A 20,491-nucleotide genomic window follows, 5' to 3' on the forward strand; every position below is an offset into this window, starting at 1 on the left:
AGTTTTATGTGCTGGGTACTGCCGAAATGTTCTTGGCCATGGCAGGTGGCAATGGCTATTGCTGGTTTTGGTAATGAGTACAGTCAGTGTGACACAATCTTCTGGAAAAATTCAGTTTCACTTGTAATGAGCTCCCTGGGGAAATTAGTTGCAGGCTTCTCAGAGCAAGACGGAGTATATTTGCATTACTCAGGTGCCGTATTTGTTCACTTTGTTGGGCAAACAGTGACTTGCATGTCTCAGCACCACAGTGACACCAAGCAGGAGAGTAGTATTTCTTTAAATACCTCATCACGCAAAATGACTGGATTAATCTAGGAAACATCCTTTTATAAAGGATTTTCAACCTTAAAGTTACAAGCCAGTGTGTGTCACATATACACCCACTCACTACCATCACATTCTACCTGCATATCTACTTCCATGTGAACTGCATACAAAACAAAACAATCAAATTGAATTAGATACACCAGTGTTCTATTAACTGTTTTCAATCATATTAACTATATGAACATTTTTCATAGAGATAACATCATATAAACGTAAGCATAATACATCACAGATAAGAAATTACAAACAGTCAACTTGTGACACCACCATATTCTTTTAAGATTTATGGACTGTGTTGGAACAATCTCAGGTATACTCTCCATCACTCGCTTATTTATGTCTTTCTTTCACCTGCATTCTTTACCCAATTCCCTTCCCCATTTGGAAGGAGCTACCATCAATTGAGGCAGTGCTTCAGATTCTTCTTGAAATGCATGGATTCTACTCATTTGGACTAACAAAGTTCAGGTTGGGAGTTGTATTTTAACATTAACTGAGGGTGTTGTTTCAAATACTTGATAGGATTCCTGGTATCGCGGAATGGACTTCGTTTTCCTCTTCAGTACGGGGGTTGGTAACTTAACCCACTGCCCGGAGTGATAATTTCTCTTTTTTTATTGTGTATTTTCTCATCTTTCTAGAGCCTTTGCGTTCATTTCTTTCACCTGATGCCACATCACTTTTAGGCTTTTCGGAAAGTGTCAAACAGAGGATACATCCACTCCTGGAGTAGGTTGACATAATTAAAAAGGTGAGGGCATTTTTATATTAAAAACAGCCTTGTTGGGTGGAAGACCAATGCTGACATGGATTTTTGAATTGTACACGCTCAAAACATATTGTAAAAGGATGTCCCAAATATGGTGGCTATTGTTCACAAAATAGCTTAGTATTCTGCTCAAAGTCCTATGCATTCTCTTTGTTCCTCTGTTCGCTTGTGGGTGAAGGGCACTAGTTACAACTTCTTAATGTGCAATATCAACATAGCGGCTTAAACAATTCAGATGTAAAATTCATGCCTTGGTCAGTTATTGTTTTTGGCATGCCGGATTTCAGTAGCCAACAGTTAAGAAAACTTGAGCCACTGTGTGTACTTGTTGGTTTGGTATGGTGATCATGGCCAAGTAATGTGAAATGTGATCAGTTAGGGTTAGTTCATATTGATTTCCCACTGGTGTTTGTACAAAAGGGCCAAGTATGAGGCTGATTAATTGAAAAGGTTTCTATGCCTCACACAGTCTTTACAGGAGTATTTGCTGAGGACTCAGATCAGCTCTTTGAGCATAAGGGATGCAGTTCTTTACGTAGCACATGACATATTGTTTTCCCTGTGGCTACCAGTAATTTTCTACAATGCTGAGTCCAGGGGTTCTTTCAATGCTTTGTCCCATTAACAGACTGGCACAATAATACGGCAGCCAAATTGTGTTTGCTTGTAAAGCACTCCATCATCAGAGCTGAAATTTGCATGTTTTTTGTATTGTTGACAATTGGTGTTTGCATCCCGAGTTCTGTGCTACCCTTCTGTGCTTATTCTGGGGCATTCTGTGGTGTGTACTTTGCAGCTTATTCCGTTAGCGTTACCATGAGACTTTCCTGAATGATGCACTACCTCAAAATCAAATTTGCTAAGCCTTAAGGTCCAGCCGGTTACCCTACTTGTTGGATCCTGTAATTTTAGAAGCCATTTCAGTGTAGTGTGATTTGCTATGTCTCCCATAAAGATAGCAAAGAAAATATGTGATACCAAAAATTAATGCCAGCATTTCCTTTCCTGAAATTGAACAGCTTTTTTTCCTGTTTAATTCAGTTGCCTGGAAGCATTGGCTATGAGGTGTTCCTTCCCATGCACCATTTGGTTCAGGATAGAACCAAGGGCATGGTTGCTTGAGCCACAGGACAAGATAAACTGTTGTTGATAGTCTGGAAATATCAGAACAGGACTCGTGGTTGTTAATCCATTTAACCATTCAAATGCTTCTTGACAGCTCTGAATCCAGATAAATTTTACCCCTCTTTTTCTTTTAAACAAATGCATAAGGGATTTTGTACCTCTCCAAAGTTTGGAATGTATTTTCTATAGAAATTTGCAGACCCATGTACTTCTCTTACTGTCCTGGGCATTGGAAAATATTTTTCTGCTCACACAAGCTGTGGGTTGGTACATACCCTGACCTGCCAATAATGTGCCCTAAATAGTAGTTTTCCTGCAATACGAAATTACACGCAGCCATTCAAAAACTTCCTGCAGATGCACCATGTGCTCCCAGATGTCCTTGGAGTAACTATTATGTCATCTATATACTAGGCAATGTTTTGGTTTCAAGCCTTGCAGAACTCTGTCTCATAAGCATTTAAAGTGGCTGGTGCATTTTTCAGACTGAAAGGCATCTGATGATAATGGAACTGTCCAAAAGGGACCAGCCACCAATACAGCCATACTAGCATCAAGGATAAGTGAAAGCATGCATGAATATGAACCCTTCCTATCTTTCATGTTTCAAATGATTTGCTTTTCTACACACAACTTCATTGTCAGCTCTAACCTAAATTACATCATTTAATATATGCTGAATTGTCTTCTGGGTTGTTGCTTTCTCAGGGACAGCCAGTTTGTTCAGGACTACCACTACTATGTATAATATATGCAAAATACAAAGGAAAGGACAATCACAATGAGATAGGCCCAAAATAAAACATCACTTGCCGGCACTTACTTGAAAACTTGAGCTGAGTACCACTGCAGTTGCACTTCCTTCCCTTCAATGCTGTGTTGTGTGACCATTTCCTGCTACAGAAAGTATTCTGACACCAATATTATAGCAGTTTATTGCAGGGCAGGACTGGGTGAGCGGTTTCCCACTGGAAGTCGGCGATGGAGTGGCTGAAGAAAGCAGCCAATCAATTGATTCAATTGATAGAATATTTTATTGATGAATATGAACAGACATGGTTCAGCACATCTAAAACAGACCGACCACAGATAGCAGGAGGTGATCCTCGTACCTCTGCACACTGGTACAGGTGTGCCGATGCAGAAATTTCTCATGGACAGTAGCAGCAGCATGGCTACAACAGCATGTTGGCGGATGGCAGCAGACCACTGTGGGGTAGTGGCATGGTGCTGAGGTGACATCCCTGTGCCGAAGTTGGTCACCCAGGCAGCGGTCCTTGTTTGACGGCCCAGCATAGGAAGTGTCATAGATGTAGAATGACCAACACACATTGTGTATCATCAGAGAGCCCAGCTGTGACCACCTCTTGATTGGCTGGTCCTAGTGGTTTAAATCCCATTTACACATGCTGACAATTGCGGAAGGTCCCCTGTATTGAGGCTATGTAAACCATCTGGAACAGGGTCGATGGCCTGGTGTGGCATAATCGGAAGGATGGTCAGTCGTGAGACACAAGTCCACGTGTTGTCCCTCACATCAAAGCACTGGCTGCAGAAGCTGTGTCTGTTGATGCTGCTGAGCTGGCACCACATTGGCCAATAATTGTGGTCCTGGTTTGGTTGCTGGGCTGTGCTCCTGGCTGTCAATGTTTAAGCCATTACATTACTTTTCTTATAGCAGTGGGCACCTCATGTCACCACTTGTAGCTCGTGCTTTTAGACAGTCTGATGATGAGCGCAGGATGATCAGCACTGATAAATGCATTTAAAATGCTTTTGAGATTTTTGTCACAAGGGGGGAAGGGGGGGGGGGGAGACAAAGTAATGAGATCATTGATAACAAGACATCACTCTTAGGTTAGTAAATATTTTTATTGTGGTTTTCTAATTCATTTTAGGGAGATAGTCAGATGATTAGCAATGTAGTAGCCTCCATATGGAATCCTAGTTAGGTTTTTCAGGGAGTTCTCTGCATTATTGGACCCTTAGTTAACTTTATCATGAACCTCTCGCCCAGGGCAAAGTCCCAAGTGATTGGGGGAAAAAATGCTGGTGACTCCTGCATATAATAAAGGTAAAAGAATGGATCCACATAATTACAGATAAATTTCCACCTCATAAATTTGCTGTAGAATTCTTGAAACCATTCTGAGTTTGAATGGAATAAAAGGAGCATTCAATAAGTAATCAAACATACTTTTTCCTGAAAGCAATTTTTTTTCTCGTGATTCCAATACACCATGTTATTCCCAACTCTTACCCTATTTTTCAACGTAACCTCCAATAAGTCTGATAGCTTTAAGCCAGCCACCTTACTGGGAGGGCATATATGCCCACATGGTAGCCCTCTACTGATTGACAATGGTGTCAATGTCTTGTTGGATGGATAACCTCCCAATCATCCACGTACTGCTTCCTGTGGAATGCATTCTTCATTGTGCCAAACAGATGGCAATCACAAGGTGTGTTATCCAGGTCGTAAGACGTATGAGGAAGAACAGTCCAATGGAGTTTTGTAGCTCCTATCAAGTTCGCAGACTTCTGTGAGGCCTTGTGTTATCATGGAGAAAGAGAAGTTCATTTGCATATTTGTAGTGATGAACATGCTGAAGTCGTTTCTGCACTTTCCTGGGGGAGCAAAGGTCAGCTGGCATGCATGAGATTGGAGAGGTTTGGTCAAGCTTGTTGCAGAGAGGACAGATGTCTCGGCCAGTGATGCACTGTGCTTTTGATCACTGCCAGGCCTCTGTAGGCATTGTACAAGTGTTTATGAATACTTGCCAATGCTTGGCTTTTCTACCAAAAGAAACTCAGTGACAGCTCTCTGCTTGAAATGTACCTATGTTACAGGTGCCATTTTGAACACTATGTATAGCGCCGCCACCTATCAGAACTTGTGAAACTATAAGGACTGAAGCAGCGATACTCGACAATGTCCCACAACAAATTCTGCATCTTTTGAAGTGAAATGGGCCAAGAAAAAAGTGTTGCATTCCAAAACAATGATAATCGACTGTAATGATATTACATCAGGCGGTGTTGAGGAAATTAGATTAGGAAATGAGACACTTACAAGTAGTAGATGAGTTTTGTTATTTGGGCAGCTAAAGTAGAGAGGATATGAAATGCAGACTGGCAATTGGAAGAAAAGCGTATAGGAATAAGAGAAATTTGTTAAAATTGTATATAGATTTAAATGTTAGGAAGTCTTTTCCAGAAGTATTTGTATGGAGTGTCGCCATGTATGGAGGTGAAACAAGGTCAATAAACAGTTTAGACATGAAGAGAATAGAAGCTTTTGAAATGTGATGTTACAGAAGAATGCTGAACATTAGATAGATAGATCATGTAACTGAATATAACTGGGGTGAAAATAAATTTGTGGCACAACTAGACTAGAAGAAGGGATTGGCTGATAGGACATTTTTTTTTGGGGGGGGGGGGGGGGGGGTAAAAATTGTAGAGGGAGATGAAGAGGTGAATTCAGTTGCAGTAAGCAGATTAAAAAGGGTGTAAGTTGCAGTAGTTATTCAAATATGAACAAGCTTGCATAGGATGGAGTGGCATGGAGAGCAGCATCAAGCCCGTCTGCGGACTGAAGACCGCTATGACGTCACATACTGAATCTCCCCCGTCCTCCCTCCTGCCCCATACATTTCCTTGGGACAGGAAACTTCTGTACACAAATTTAGAGGTCATGTGAAACTCAGCTTGCCCTTCTCTCACAAGCTGTCCTGTGAATCATGGATGAACAATAACAGGCAGATTCTATATTCCTAGATTTCCCAAAAGTGTTGACTAAGGTCTGAGCATATGAATTTGGCTACCAGATATGTGAGTGGCTCAATATCTCTTACGTAGTAGAATCCAATAAATTGAAGCACCCCAGAGAAGTACGTTAAGGCTGCTATTATTCAGCTTGTACATAAATGATGTGATGAACAGGGAGAGCAACAATCTGAAGCTGTTTTCTGATGATATTGAGGTGTACAGGAATGTTTCTTCATTGAGTGACTATAGCAGGATGCAAAATGATTTAGACAAAATTTCTAATTGGCTAGCTCTAAATGTAGAAAGGTGTAAGGCAATGCAGATGAGTAGGGGAGACAATTTCTAGTTGGCTAGCTCTAAATGTAGAAAGGTGTAAGGCAATGCAAATGAGTAGGGGATACAATTTTCTTATGTTTGAATACAGCATTAGTAATGTATTACTTGACACATGATGTTGCAAAGCAATATGATACGGCATGAGAATGTAAGGATCGTAATGGGGAAGGCAAATGGTCGACTTTGGATCATTGGCCGAGTCTTAGGAAAGTGTAGCTCATCTATAAAGGAGATGGCGTATACAGTGGAATTCCAATTTTAAGTTCTCCAATTTTACATTTTTCTTGATTCTACACCATAAATTGTTAGCCCGTGTGTGCGGCTTTTTCCGGCAGAGGTTCCTCCTTCAGGCATGGGTGTGTGTTTGTCCTTAGGATAATGTAGGGCAAGTAGTGTGTAAGCTTAGGGACTGATGACCTCAGCAGTTATGCCCTATAAGATTTCACAAACATTTGAACATATTTTAGTAGCCCCTGTGAAAAACCCTTAAGACCAATGCTAAAAGTTCCATAGTTTTACATTTCTTGCTAGTAAGGTTTACCTTGATTCTAAGTTCTTACTCGACGTCTCACTTGACTTCATCACATTTTCTTCCTATTGACATTTGATGTAACTGAATGAGTTATAAGTGGCACAAAAGCTAGATGGTTCGCACTATGGGTGGTGGCGGAATTAAAGGTCTATTTAAGCCCATTGTGGAGAGGTGAGATGCGAGAGAGGAAATGCTGACATAATCCATGATTGGTGTTGCCAACACAACTTGCAACATTTAGATTCACTGTGCAGTTATGATAAAACTAATGCTAGGTTGAAGGGGTAGTGAAAAAACAAGACAGTCGAAGCAAAGTTTTCCAGACCAAGCCAACATATGACAAGGGGCCCAGCCACTCTCTTTTATTGTGCCACATATAACTCAGTTTCATCTTTTTGCAGGTAATTCCAATTTACTGTATTCAGCAACAAAATCAATTGTCAACCTATTACATTTAAACAGTGAGTCTCGAGAAATGTACTTGGTCAGAATCGAGGAAATGTTGCCCATTTCTGGCTAATTAACTCTTATTGACTGGTAGCATACTAAGTCACCCAATAGCCAGCACAGCTACCACACCACTCTAACACATGTAAAGTGGGCTCACCTACTGGATGTGTGGAGAGGGAGAGTGGCGATTCAATGACAGGAGTGCAGGTAGCAGTGAAAGCAGTTTGTGAAGTGCTGAAAATATACTTCTCGTGCAGATGGTGTGCTATGGCAGAGATGTCCCAAGGAAATAGAACAAGGGTTTTGTGATAGCACATTTTAGACTTTTGTGTTCAAATCAAACACAGTACAGTTTCAACAACTATGCTCACTACTCACATATATACTTTGTATCACACACACCACGCACTGTACACTGTTAAAGATTGGCAGCAGTGACAGAGGGCATGAAGCGAAACTGTAGGACCTGAGCTTTCTTTCAACTTTACATTTTACACAGTGTACAGAAGTTAAGTTAGCTGCCTTTTAAGTAGCTTGTAATGTCAACTGGAGAAGTAAACTCATTTTTTTACATCTCTGTTTCTCTCGCCAAGCCTAAAATAATACTTCAGCAGTGGGCAAATGAAATGCAGCTTGTAAGAAAAGCATTAAACAGTAACGGCAATGGTGACAAAGTGTGTCATTAAGCAAATGTCTGGATTTATGCTTATGGTTTAACCACTTATCTGGTGTGATGTTTTCGGTTTAGTTCATGTTCATCAATTTTTGTTTTTTCTGGGTGAACGCAAAGGAAGATCTCTCAAAAATGCATGTTTTGAATGTGTAATCTGTGGTCATAGCATATTAGAAAATAGCTTGATTACCTTGTATCCACACACCAATTTAAAGTTTTTGATGAATTTTTACTTTATCTTACACATCTGTGACTTGTTAAGAAATGATGAAACTCACTAACACAAATTATTATATAATCATTGTATTGTACATTTAATTTCCTTCACTTAGATTTTATACAAAGTATTGGAGAGGGTTGCAATTTTTAATCATACGAAGATGATTTAAAAAAGTTCTTGGAATCACCATGGGAGGTCAGTGCTAGCACAACGAGTTGTTCATGTGATATTCATTGGACTGTTGTCTGTAAACATGTGTCATGTCAGTGCTCTTGGAAGAGAACTGTGGCAGTGACATGGCTCTGTTGTTGTTCCCACGTAGTAATTTGCAAAGGTGGAAAAAATTTGAGCAGAGATTAAGTACTTCATAAAGAAAGGTATGAAAGCAAAGGACATTCATGCTGATTTCCAGAATACACTGGGTGACTCTGCTCCTTCATATTCAGCTGTTGCCAAGTGGACAAATGAATTTAAATTTGGTTGGGAGAGCTGAGATGATGATCTGCGCAGTGGTCGGCCAAGATGTGTGGTCACGGAGGATCACCGATTAAAAGTGCTTGATATTGCTCACACTTGTCAGATATCATGTGAAAGGGTATATCACATTTTAACTGCAGAATTAGAAATGAAAAAATTATCTGCAAGGTGGGTTCCATGAATCTTGACGCTGGATCAAAAACGCGTGAGAGTGGACATATCAGAACAATGTTTGGCCCATTTCAGAAGAAATGAACAAAATTTTTGCACCAGTTTCTGACCACAGATGAAAGTTGGGTGCACTACTATGAGACAAAACGACAGTAAAAGCAGTGGAAACATACTGATTCTTCGCCACCAAAGAAAGCAAAGACAATTCCTTCAGTGGGAAAGGTCATGGCATCAGTGTTCTGGGATGTGAAGGGGATTCTGGTTGTAGATTATCTCTCTACTGGGCAAACAATTACTGGAGAATAGTATGCTAATCTTCTGGGCAAATTGCAACAAAAGACACAGAAAAAAGGCTAGGTTTAGCAAGGAACAAAGTCATCTTCCATCAAGACAATGCATGCCTGCACACAAGTGCCATTGTCATGGCAAAATTACATGAACTAGGGTATGAATTTTTGCCACACCCACCTCATTCACAGGCTATGGCTCCATCAGACTTCCATCTCTTCCCAAAACTGAAAATTTTTCTTGGTGGACAATAATTCACTTCAAATGAAGAATTGATAGCCGGCATTGACAACTATTTTACAGGCCTGGAGGAAACTCATTTTTCAGATGGGATCAAGGCAATGGAACATCATCAGATCAAATGCATTAATCTACAAGAAGACTAAATAGAAAAATAAAAAATGTTTCAGTGATGAGTACTTTTTTTCTATTCCATTCTGAGAACTTTTCAAACCACCCTCGTATATGCCAATTATGTGTGTTTTTGCTTGTGTTTTTTTTTTTGGGGGGGGGGGGGGTGGGGGTGGGGGGTTACATTTTACTTGATTCTGCATTTTCTTCAGTTTTGCGTTCAGTCTAGAATGCACGAAAACATAAAATAGGGGTTTCACTGTAGAAGACTAGTGTGACCCATTCGTGAGTACTGCTCGAGCCTTGGAATCCCCACTAGACTGGATTAAAGGATGACATCAAAGCAATACAGAGGTGAGCTGCTAGATTTGTTACCTTTAGGTTTGATCATCGCACAAGTGTAACACAAATGCTTCATAAACTTAAATGGGAATCCCTAGAGGTCAAACAGGAATCCCAGGAGGGAAGACAACATTGTTCTACAAGACACTGTTGAGGAAGTGTTGAAAACCAGCATTTGAGACCCACTGCAGAACAATTCTACTGCCGACGATGAACATTTCACGTAAAGACCATGAGTATAAGATGAAAAGAATTAGGGCTCGTACAGAGGGTTATAGAAGATATTCTTCCCTTACTATATTTCCAAGTGCAAGAGGAAAAGAAAGGACTGTTAGTGGTATGTAACACCTTCTGCAGGCTCCATGTTTGGTGGCTGGTGCAGTATGTATGTGGATGTAGTTAACAATGCAGGAATATTTCTAATGTGTTAATTTGTATTAGGGTTAGTCAGCGTGGTTAATATGGAAAATAATGAATTTTTCAAGGAAATAATTTCTCATACTATCCAGGGAAGAATCATTATTAGGTAAACTTTTAACAATTAATTAGAAAGGTAGCCAATATTACTTTTATTTTGCAGGTTTACCAGTGAACGGCGTCATTTGTGTTCACCATTACATCTTGAACATGTGCAGTGGGCTGCTCGCCTTGTACCAAATCATAATTTGCTGCACTTCCGAAAAAATGCAGATCTGGATGGGTTTGTTCCAGATCTTTCAGCAAAAACACGACATTCACATGAAATATATCAGTTAAAGGTTTCAACAGAGCCAGGAAATGGACTTTTCGAAGTCTCCATGCGATACAATATACAAGAAGACAGCTTTACCATTCGGGTAAGTGTTTTAAATAGTAGCATGAATTGTTTTTTCCTCTGATAAATTTTAGAAGTGCAATGAAACTTTTCAAATTTATTATGGTCTTCTTTACCTTTTTAGTGTGTTGCATAATACTGACTACAAGAAAAATATTGTTTTGTAAGATACTTATCCGAAAAATATTGTTTTGTAGGATACTTATCCGAAAAATATTGTTTTGTAGGATACTTATCCTCTAATGTCCAAACAGTCATGAAGTTGAACTTATCATTTTAGAATGTAAGAGGAGAGATCTGGCTATCTCTAACTTGAAAAATAGTGTAGAAGTCCTGCACCAACTTTCCAATACCTAAAAACTAAAACTCTACTTCATGGCACTATTACTGTACAGTAGGTTGTCTCGCTGGGTGATTGCTGCTCCACTCTGTGCCTGAAACATAATGGAATGGCACTAGTCTCCTTCCTGATCAAATTTCTTATAAAGAAAGGAGAGGGGGAACTCTGAAACTTATAAAATGCCTCTATAATGAGGCCCTTCTCTTAGAGACGTCTACATCCACCCAAATAAATTTCCTGGTTAAGGTAAATAGTTTGTAGAATTTCCAGCTGTGGCAAAACTGCATACCCTTTGTAGTAAGGTAAACAGTTCGTAGAATTTCCAGTTGTGGCAAAACTGAATACCCTTTGTACTAAGTGTTGCTGTAGAGAACTGATACACTGTAACAATAACACTGCAGTAAGGATAATGTAATCTTCAGTGCACAAGACATTAAAAAAATCAGTGAAGAAATACAGAAAACATCTGGTTTTAAGTTTACCTTTAACAGTGTGGTTTTAAGTTAACTTCTAGTGATGGCCCCACCAGATCATGTATAAGCTGTGTTCATATTTCGCGAGGAAAAGAAAGAAAAACCTGAATGGCTGGATGAGGATTTGAACCACTTTCCTTCTGTATATGAGTCTAGTGCCTTAATCAATGTACTACCTTGCACTCAGTTCTGCTAAGCTATATTGATTTATTACAAAACTAAGCATTTAAAACATAAAAAAAATTGGGGCTTGTCCCACTGGCATTTAGAGGCTACATGACAAGAAACTATGCTCATTACCAAAGTACATCACAGCTGCATCACAAATCTGTAAAATTAGTAGTAGTAGTAGTAGTAGTAGTAGTAGTAGTAGCAGTAGCAGTAGCAGTAGCAGCAGCAGCTTTATTCATTCGTAGATCTCTTTTACGAGGATATAGGACATGTCAAAGTATTTACAAGTTTAGACCAATTTAAAATAAGCTAATTCATATACACATACATTTACAGACTTCTAGTTAGAAACAATCATTAGATTTACTCCTGGTGTACAACAATTTTTTTACAAATAGCATATTAAATAATATAATGCTACACTGTTTACTCACACTAGTGAATGGGCCATTTTCTGTACAACTACTTCCCATTTGCTATCCTGAAAAACTGAGTCAGCATCCCTCTATAATGAGTGAGATGTCGACCTCAGAAAGAGGAAGAGGTGTTAGTATTGTGCATTGCATATCTTGGGAGTAAGTTTTTCTAGAAAAGGAAAAAAGAAGGGAAAAACATAGTGTGAAGGTGTTATGTGGAATGTTGGATGATTTATAATCATTATTATTATATATTTGTGTAACTCTCTTTTTTTTACCAAACCGCTACTCTGTTTTACCTAAGTAATCCTTCAATGTATAAAATGTATTGTATAACAGGTACTTTGTAGCTGTCTTTTTAAATAAGTGTATTTTTGCAATTTCTTTTATCTCTTTTTGTAATTTATTATACAGTTTTATTCCTTGGTAGCAAATGCTATTTTGAGTTTTATATTTATTTTTTATTGGCAAATGTAAGTTGAGTCTAGCTCTTGTTCCACAGTCACAGACAACTATTTGTGCAGTAATTACCAATGTTATTTTTGATGTGTACAACTGATTGGTAAATGTATTCACATGGAACAGTTAAAATCCCCAGTGTTTTGAACAGAGCTTTACAAGGTGTTTGACTTCCATTTTTGGTTATGATTCTTATGGCTCTTTTCTGGTTTGCAGCTGAAGCCACATCACAGTTTCATTATATCTCAATAGTTTAACTCTGATTTTTTAGCAATATTGTCTGTTGAAAGATCTGATTCAGCCATTTATAGTGATTACTTGTCAAAAAATTTAACCAGTGTGTTATGGAGTGTGGATGCCAATAATTGTTTGGTTAAGCATTGCAATATGAAATCCACACAGTGTTATGACAAGGACTTGAATAATGGAGAAATTGGTTTTAAAGTTTGGTAAGACCATCTCAACATGGGTTCTCAGTGCTTCTTCTCTAAGTCTTGTCCAGAAAATATTGAAATTGTTTTTACCTTCATAATGTATCGCAACAGACTGTTCACACACTGAACCTTACATTCTCCTTCTGAACTAGTGAAAAATTCATCTGTCTCCGTGTCCCTCTACACATTTTACTTTTTTTTATCGTCTCCAGTTCTGCTACACAAACATCAAAAATGAATTTTCAGACAGAAATTTGCCTTAACATTTTAATCATTTTCATGAATGTGCTGAAAATTTCAGTAATGGTCCATTCGATTATTGGCCTTTTTCGGTGTTTTTCATTTCCTAACAATGCTACTATTACCACATTGCCCCCCGTCCTCTTATCTGCTTTCCTCTTTTTCATGTTTTACACTTCTTATTGGTTTCTCATTCCATATTTCAGATAATATCATTTATATTCAATCTGCCTTTATTCAAGTTCTAGAATCTCTCCTCCCCTTGACATGGTTTATGAGAAACAGATATGGATCAAATCATTCCAATCCACCACATACATAACAGAACACATCATGTCATTCTCAGTGGAAAGAAGTCTTCCGAAGTAAGAGTGATTTCAGATGTGCCGCAGGGGAGTGTCATGGGACCATTGCTATTTACAATATACATAAATGACCTTGTGGATAACATCGGAAGTTCACTGAGGCTTTTTGTGGACATTGCAGTAGTATATTGAGAGGTTGTAACAATGGAGAATTGTACTGAAATGCAGGAGGATCTGCAACGAATTGACGCATGGTGCAGGGAATGGCAATTGAATCTGAATGTAGACAAGTGTAATGTGCTGTGAATACATAGAAAGAAAGATCCTTTATGATTTAGCTACAATATAGCAGGTCAGCAATGGGAAGCAGTTAATTTCATAAATTATCTGGGAGTAGGCATTAGGAGTGATCTAAAATGGAATGACCATATAAAATTAATCGTCGGTAAAGCAGATGCCAGACTGAGATTCATTGGAAGAATCCTAAGGAAATGCAGTCCGAAAACAAAGGAAGTAGGTTACAGTACACTTATTCGCCCACTGCTTGAATACTGCTCACCGGTGTGGGATCCATACCAGATAGGGTTGATAGAAGAGATAGAGAAGATCCAACAGAGAGTGCTCGCTTCGTTACAGGATGATTTAGTAATCGCGAAAGCATTACGGAAATGATAGATAAACTTCAGTGTAAGACCGTGCAAGAGAGACGCTCAGTAGCTCGGTACGGGCTTTTGTTGAAGTTTCGAGAACATACCTTCACCAAAGAGTCAAGCAGTATATTGCTCCCTCCTACGTATATCTCGCAAAGAGACCATGTGAATAAAATCAGAGAGATTAGAGCCCACACAGAGGCATACCGACACACTTTCTTTCCACGAACAATAGAAGACTGGAACAGAAGGGAGAACCGATAGAGGTACTCAAAGTACCCTCCGCCACACACCGTCAGGTGGCTTGTGGAGTATGGATGTAGATGTAGATGTATATCATGTATATTGGTTTGCAGAAGAAAGTATTACACGATGATGTTAAGAATAACAAAATATATTCAATACTATAAAGACTCTTCGGCTTAGTGAATGCCTGAAGAAAGCAGTGTTATGTGTAACTGACATTATAAGACACAGGGTATAAATTTCCTCTCCATGTAGTAATATAAAAATCAGTTTCTCAAATAATTTTGAAATGACTGTTGCTTGCGTTTTTAAGTGTCTGATAAATATCTGACAGGAGCAGAAAGTTTCATTTAACATTTGAAATGACTTATTACATGCTGGTAGTGGGAAGTCAGGGCTGAAGCATAAGCTGACATGTCTTATCACTTTGCATGATTTCAGGCATGAGAATAAACAACTAGAAGATGGCTGTAGGATTTCGGAGGAGGAACAGTGTGAGGTTTGAGTGTCTATAAAATAGTGTTGTGATGGAGAATATTGGTACAAGTTTTGTAATGAGTGGAATTCAGATGAAACAACAAGCTGACATGTGTCACTGATCTCATACCTTATAGCACTCCTATTCCCTCAATGGCATGCAAAAAGTTTCCAGATGAAGGAGTGCGTAGTAGTGTGAGACGTAGATGACACTGTATGGCGATAAATAGGTCACATTATTTTGGTAGATTACAAGCTTATTTGTGTGCTCTGAACTAATCTTCTATGGCATCCTATGCATTTTTGATTATGGCAAATCAGCATGGGTCTCAAACTTGCTTAGCATATGTTTGGTCATTTGGCATTGAAAACAGTCATGACAGAAAATGCCATATCCTGGGAGAAGATATCATTTATGAAAGGAGTGGCAATAAAATGAATGTTGTCCATGGTTTTCATGATGCTGTCCGTAGCAACCTCAGGTTTTCATAAAATTTAACCTCACCAAAGCCACTATGTCCAGTGATACAAGTGTTCCACTGGAAGGTGGAATAACCAGACTGGGACGTTGATGACCTGTAATAGGAAGCTGAATTGTTCAGAAGAGGCTACTTATTTCCGTTATTCATTGGAACAAGAATGATGTTGCTGTACCCACTGAAGTCATAAATGAGAATGTTATTGGGTCAGTGAGCAAGCAAAAGTACGTCATCTGCTATCTAGTACCTTTTTTTAACAACGTGCAGTGAATGATTTGTACCAGAAATGTTTGCCTAATCAGTGTTACAGATTTGTTATGTCCCATTCTTGGATGAAGCGTGAACATCCTACACTTTACAGTGAAATGCTTCATACAAAATAAATGGTCATTTAATAGATACTAATGATGGTAGCAACAGAGAATATCTTAAAGAGTCTCCTCTTTATTGTGAAGCTTGTTAAAGCTAAGACGCCATTACAGCATGCTCTTTATCAAAGTCAACTATTGTGAGTTAGGTCATACTCACACTTTCCAAGATCATCTCAAAAAATGTTCTGTACTCAGATGCAAATTACCTGATGTTGTTAGCTCCTTGTTTATAGTTTATTGGTTGTCATGCTAGTCTACACTATAACAAACAATTTATATCATCAAAAATGTTTTTCTTAGCGATACCGTTTCTTTCTAGTTATAGAATTTGATCCAGGAAAACTCTTTTTACATAAGGAAATGTTTTTTGTTGTAGTGCTTTTGGAGCATTGGCCGCAGTGCGTCACTTTGGACTATACAAATGTTTTGATTAGATTAGACCTCTGTGCAACTAGGATTGTACAGAAATATGATAACTCACTAAACTTCTTATCTCTCAAGGCGATCTTTCAGACTGGCCCTCTTTGATTTTTGTCATATGTATAAGATTTGAAAGTCAGTGCCTGGACATCAATTTCCCTACAGCTTACTAATGCAATCCCCTGCCCCAGAAAACCTCAAAAAATCACTTGTGAAGATTAAGAGATGTTCCAAGCTTTAAGTATAAAGGTAGCTGAGTGAGTAGTATGAAAGTATGATAATCACAAATGTTTGTGAATAAGGACTTTTTTGTCTGTAAACTTAAATGGTTAGCAATCTTTTCATTGTGACACAAAGCCTTCTTCCGTATGTGGTGATTAGCAAGCTATACTTTTCATAATATTGTTATAATCACAAAGTTGTTGGTGCACATCTGACTGACTGATTGCTTGTCTTATTTACTTTTTTTTTAAATTATGGTTTTACTAAGAAATGGAATGTTCATTATCAAACATTGAATCATAATTTTTTAATTAATAAACACAAGATGATGCAAATATTCTTAATGTATTAAAAACTAGCGCAAAAATAACAAACAAAATAGAAAATAAAACACTTGATTTCTAGAGACTGGACAGTATCATTTATACGTATAATTTTTTCATCTTAACAGCAAGGGCATTTTACATATATGCGTCAAATTTTAATTATTTTAATACAACCAATAACTAAAAATACAATGATTGTATGTTTGTTAAGAAATTATAATTCAGTATTTATTAATTAAAGTTTCCATTTGTCAATAAATAAGGAAAGTAAAAATAACCAGTCAACTAATAAGATTCAGACCAGTGACTTTGCAATCATTAGACTTCTACACTATGCCCGCAGCAACCCGAAACTACATTAATAAGATCAAAGTAATTTTGTACATAGCAAAGCTCAGAAAACTTGCATTCTTCAAAGACTTTTCTAATTTCATTATACTGCTTCAGGATATTGATGTCTGAAAACTGACCTCCAAATCTTATAAATATGAAGAAAATCAAAGAGGGCTGGTCTGTAAGGTCCCCTTGTCAGTAACACTCCTGTAACAGAATAAATGTAGGCCTAAACAGAGAATTATATAAACTAAATATGTATCCAAATATTTTTGCTCCTCATATCTGTCAAAGAGCTTTAAGTTCCTTTATCATTCTCCTGTGCTGTTACAGCATAGTTTCATGTGTTGCATTTGATATTGCTCTATTTTTTGATATGTGAAAATTTTTTGCTTCAGATACTCATGAGTTACCAGGATATACAGGTTATAAATTCACATTCAGTTGTACATTTTTATAGCAATGTTTCTTGTAGTAACATCCAATATGACCTCTATTCAACTAAAAGAGATTAATCATTTTGTAAATTGTTTCATGAAAAATTCTTGATACTCAATTTTTCCCATTGTTCCTGCAGATTGAAGATGTCAGCCGCATAAATCGTTATGGGAGTGCCGCTTCCTGCCTAAGTAGTGCTGATCATCATTTAAGCAAGTACTGTTACTGCAAACTTCGACAACCAAATGAGCATTGAAAATGTTTAAATATTGTCCACACGTGCTAATATTTGGAGGGGGTACTAAAACCATTTGCCTTTTTTTAATGACTCCATCTATGATGTATTTTTCCTTTTTTACTGTTTTTGTGTGTGAATTTGTAGTGGAAGTGATAAGAGCATAACTGATGAGTGACAAACTGCTGAAGAAAGTGTCAGTCCCAAGCAGATATTCAGCCTGAATCTGAAATAGTGAGAGAGCAATGAGTTAAGATCTTTCTTTCCTTTTCTCATATATCCTTAATTGCATTGTGCATCTTCAACAGATATGTGCATCTACGTCTATAATCTGCGAGTAGAGGGTAAGTGTTTTTATGTTCTGTGTTAACTACATGAAGTCAGTAAGAGACCAAAATCAAAATAAATGTTGCACAGTGATACTGTTTTGATATTGTGTAGTTAATAACAAATATTTGTCTTACACCAATGAGATCTGTTAACAAATGTGATATATAAAAATGGAAACACATGTTCAGCACCAGGAATAGTCAAATGTCTTGCTATTTTCTAAACTGGTGCACATTTTTAATATTTAATTAGGTATTAAAAGCTCAAGATGACACATAACACTTCCTTGCTTCCTTTCAGAACATCATTGTTGTTAATAACAGGTTCTGTACAATGCAAATATTCCACATTTCATTTAAATTTGAACATTGAGTTGTTCATGATACTTGATAAGAGAATTCCTACAATGGCATTTACTTTGTTTTATAAAGTTGCTTGCCTTTCTTATGCTAGTCAGTGTACAGTTATTTATGAAAAAATGACTTACTTAAGTTTAAAATAAATACAAAAGTCAGGTACCATTTATATGTGTTATTGTTGTGTAGTTTTAACCTGCCAGACTGTCATTTTTATATGGAAATTTAACACGGTTGTAAGGAGCTATGCTAGTCATTCCATGTCTTACAAAACTGATTATTTTGCTTTATTGTTGCCAGTATTTTTTTCCTCCTCCTGTAAAATGGTGTGTGTGTATACTGTGGATACTAGCTTAAAAAGTTTTTAGAAATAGAAATTTAAAGAAATGTAAACAGGCAAGATTTTTCAAAGGAGTTGAAGAAAGCTATTTTTATATTTCATAAGGCTGGAATAATGTTTGTAAGTAGAATAATGGAGAAAAGTACTACAAAGCAGCATATGTATGTCTGAATATTTGTTAGTTGATATATTCCCATATGCCATGGAGTATAATTGTTTCCTAATTTTGTATATGTAATTATTACTATTATTTATTTATTATTATTATCATCATCATTGTTATCATCATGATAATCATCAACAATTGTGTTACAGTGGCAGAGGTATGCAACTCTGAGACATTTATAAGATTAATAATGTTCTAGAAATGTACTGACAATGTAAATTACCTAAAACACTCATGCTTACACAACATACTTTGCTGTATGATGACATTTTTATACTGAAATTAATAATACTGCATTTGGTAATACTCAGGATCCTTTTTGTTAAAATTGCTGTATTAAGATTTAATAATCAGTACTGTATTTATATGAATTGCAAGTTTGTGTGTCGTAAATTGTTACCAAAACTGTAATGACACAAATGTCACTGAATACATTTGTTATTATTTTTATTCCTGTGTAATGAACTTGATGCACAATAACTATTTTCATTCCCTAAATGTGGACATCAGAGAGACACTGACATTTGCATTCAACAGTAGGGAAATTGTGATTTTCATCAAATGGGAATGAATGTCAATGAACAGAAGTCAAAGAAAGATTTAGGTGATGAAGTGATTGATGCTGTATTGATCATGCTTTCCATTTAATTTTCTGCTACAACACTGCTACTGATATCTGCTGGTGCTACTCTTCCCCCGTCACTTCTCCCTTCAACCCCTTCCTTGTTTTCTTTGCCCTGGACCACCTCCTTTTGCTTTCTTTCCCTGCCCCCCCCCCCCCCTCTTATCTTCTCATTCTCTCTTCCTCTCCCCCTGAACACCTTCTCTTTGTACCTTGCTTGTCTCATCAGTTTCTTTTTCTTCCATTATTACTCCTTTATTTCTCATTATCATTACTTGTCAGCTTCTTCCACCTCCGACAGAGCCCTTATATCAAGCAGATAGACTGTATCTCTTCAAACTTTATTTGGTATAGTTAGATATTTTACTACTGCTTCATAGTTTCATAAAAAAAACTTCAGCAGTAAAGTACTATGATAAGAACACTCTGACATAATACAGTACAAAGAGTGAAAAAGACCTAGCATCAGCAATTCTGAGAACTTGAGAGTCAGTGATCGATTTTCACATATTGGTAAATGGTTGCAGTTACTGCTTTTGTTAGGTGCAGAACTCAGAGCTATCATTGTCATATAAATTTAGATGATTTTGTGGTCAATACTGACACAAGCTTTTTATGGACCACTGGTAAGTCATTTTTAACTTTTCATCTGATAAAAATTCATACCACACAATGAAACACACTTACCTTTTTTTTTATTTTTGTAGAAGTGTAATTGGAACTACAAACATTCTTAGAGCAAGATTAATGCACTTAGAATATTTGTTACTGTCTTGTATAGAAGTGAAGCAGGGAGCTGAACATAATGTGATAGCCTCTCCTTGGACCTGGGCACTTCCACACTTACACTGGATGGTTGTTAGGAGAGGAGCCAGTTATAACAGGCTGGAGCATTGTTGCATTCCATGCAACTGGGAAAAGGCACCAGTTGCTACAGAACCATAAGAAAGTTCACAAAGAAGATCTACAAAACTGTCTCCCTAATAACAATAT

The 20,491-nt window shown here is 37.5% G+C and overlaps 1 protein-coding gene across 2 annotated transcripts in view; it reads left to right on the plus strand.

Moving 5' to 3' along the window:
* The window catches only part of LOC126330284 (uncharacterized), a 276,052-nt gene extending 256,726 nt beyond the window's left edge, over positions 1 to 19,326 (plus strand). For both annotated transcript variants that reach the window (XM_049996345.1, XM_049996346.1), the window contains exons 12-13: positions 10,416 to 10,671; positions 17,589 to 19,326. In XM_049996345.1, the coding sequence (XP_049852302.1) occupies positions 10,416 to 10,671; positions 17,589 to 17,705 (373 nt within the window). In that variant the 3' untranslated portion in view covers positions 17,706 to 19,326. The remainder of the gene's footprint in view (positions 1 to 10,415; positions 10,672 to 17,588) is intronic.
* The last annotated feature ends 1,165 nt before the right edge of the window (positions 19,327 to 20,491 follow it).

Source organism: Schistocerca gregaria, chromosome 2, assembly GCF_023897955.1.
Source record: "Schistocerca gregaria isolate iqSchGreg1 chromosome 2, iqSchGreg1.2, whole genome shotgun sequence".
NCBI lineage: Eukaryota > Metazoa > Arthropoda > Insecta > Orthoptera > Acrididae > Schistocerca > Schistocerca gregaria.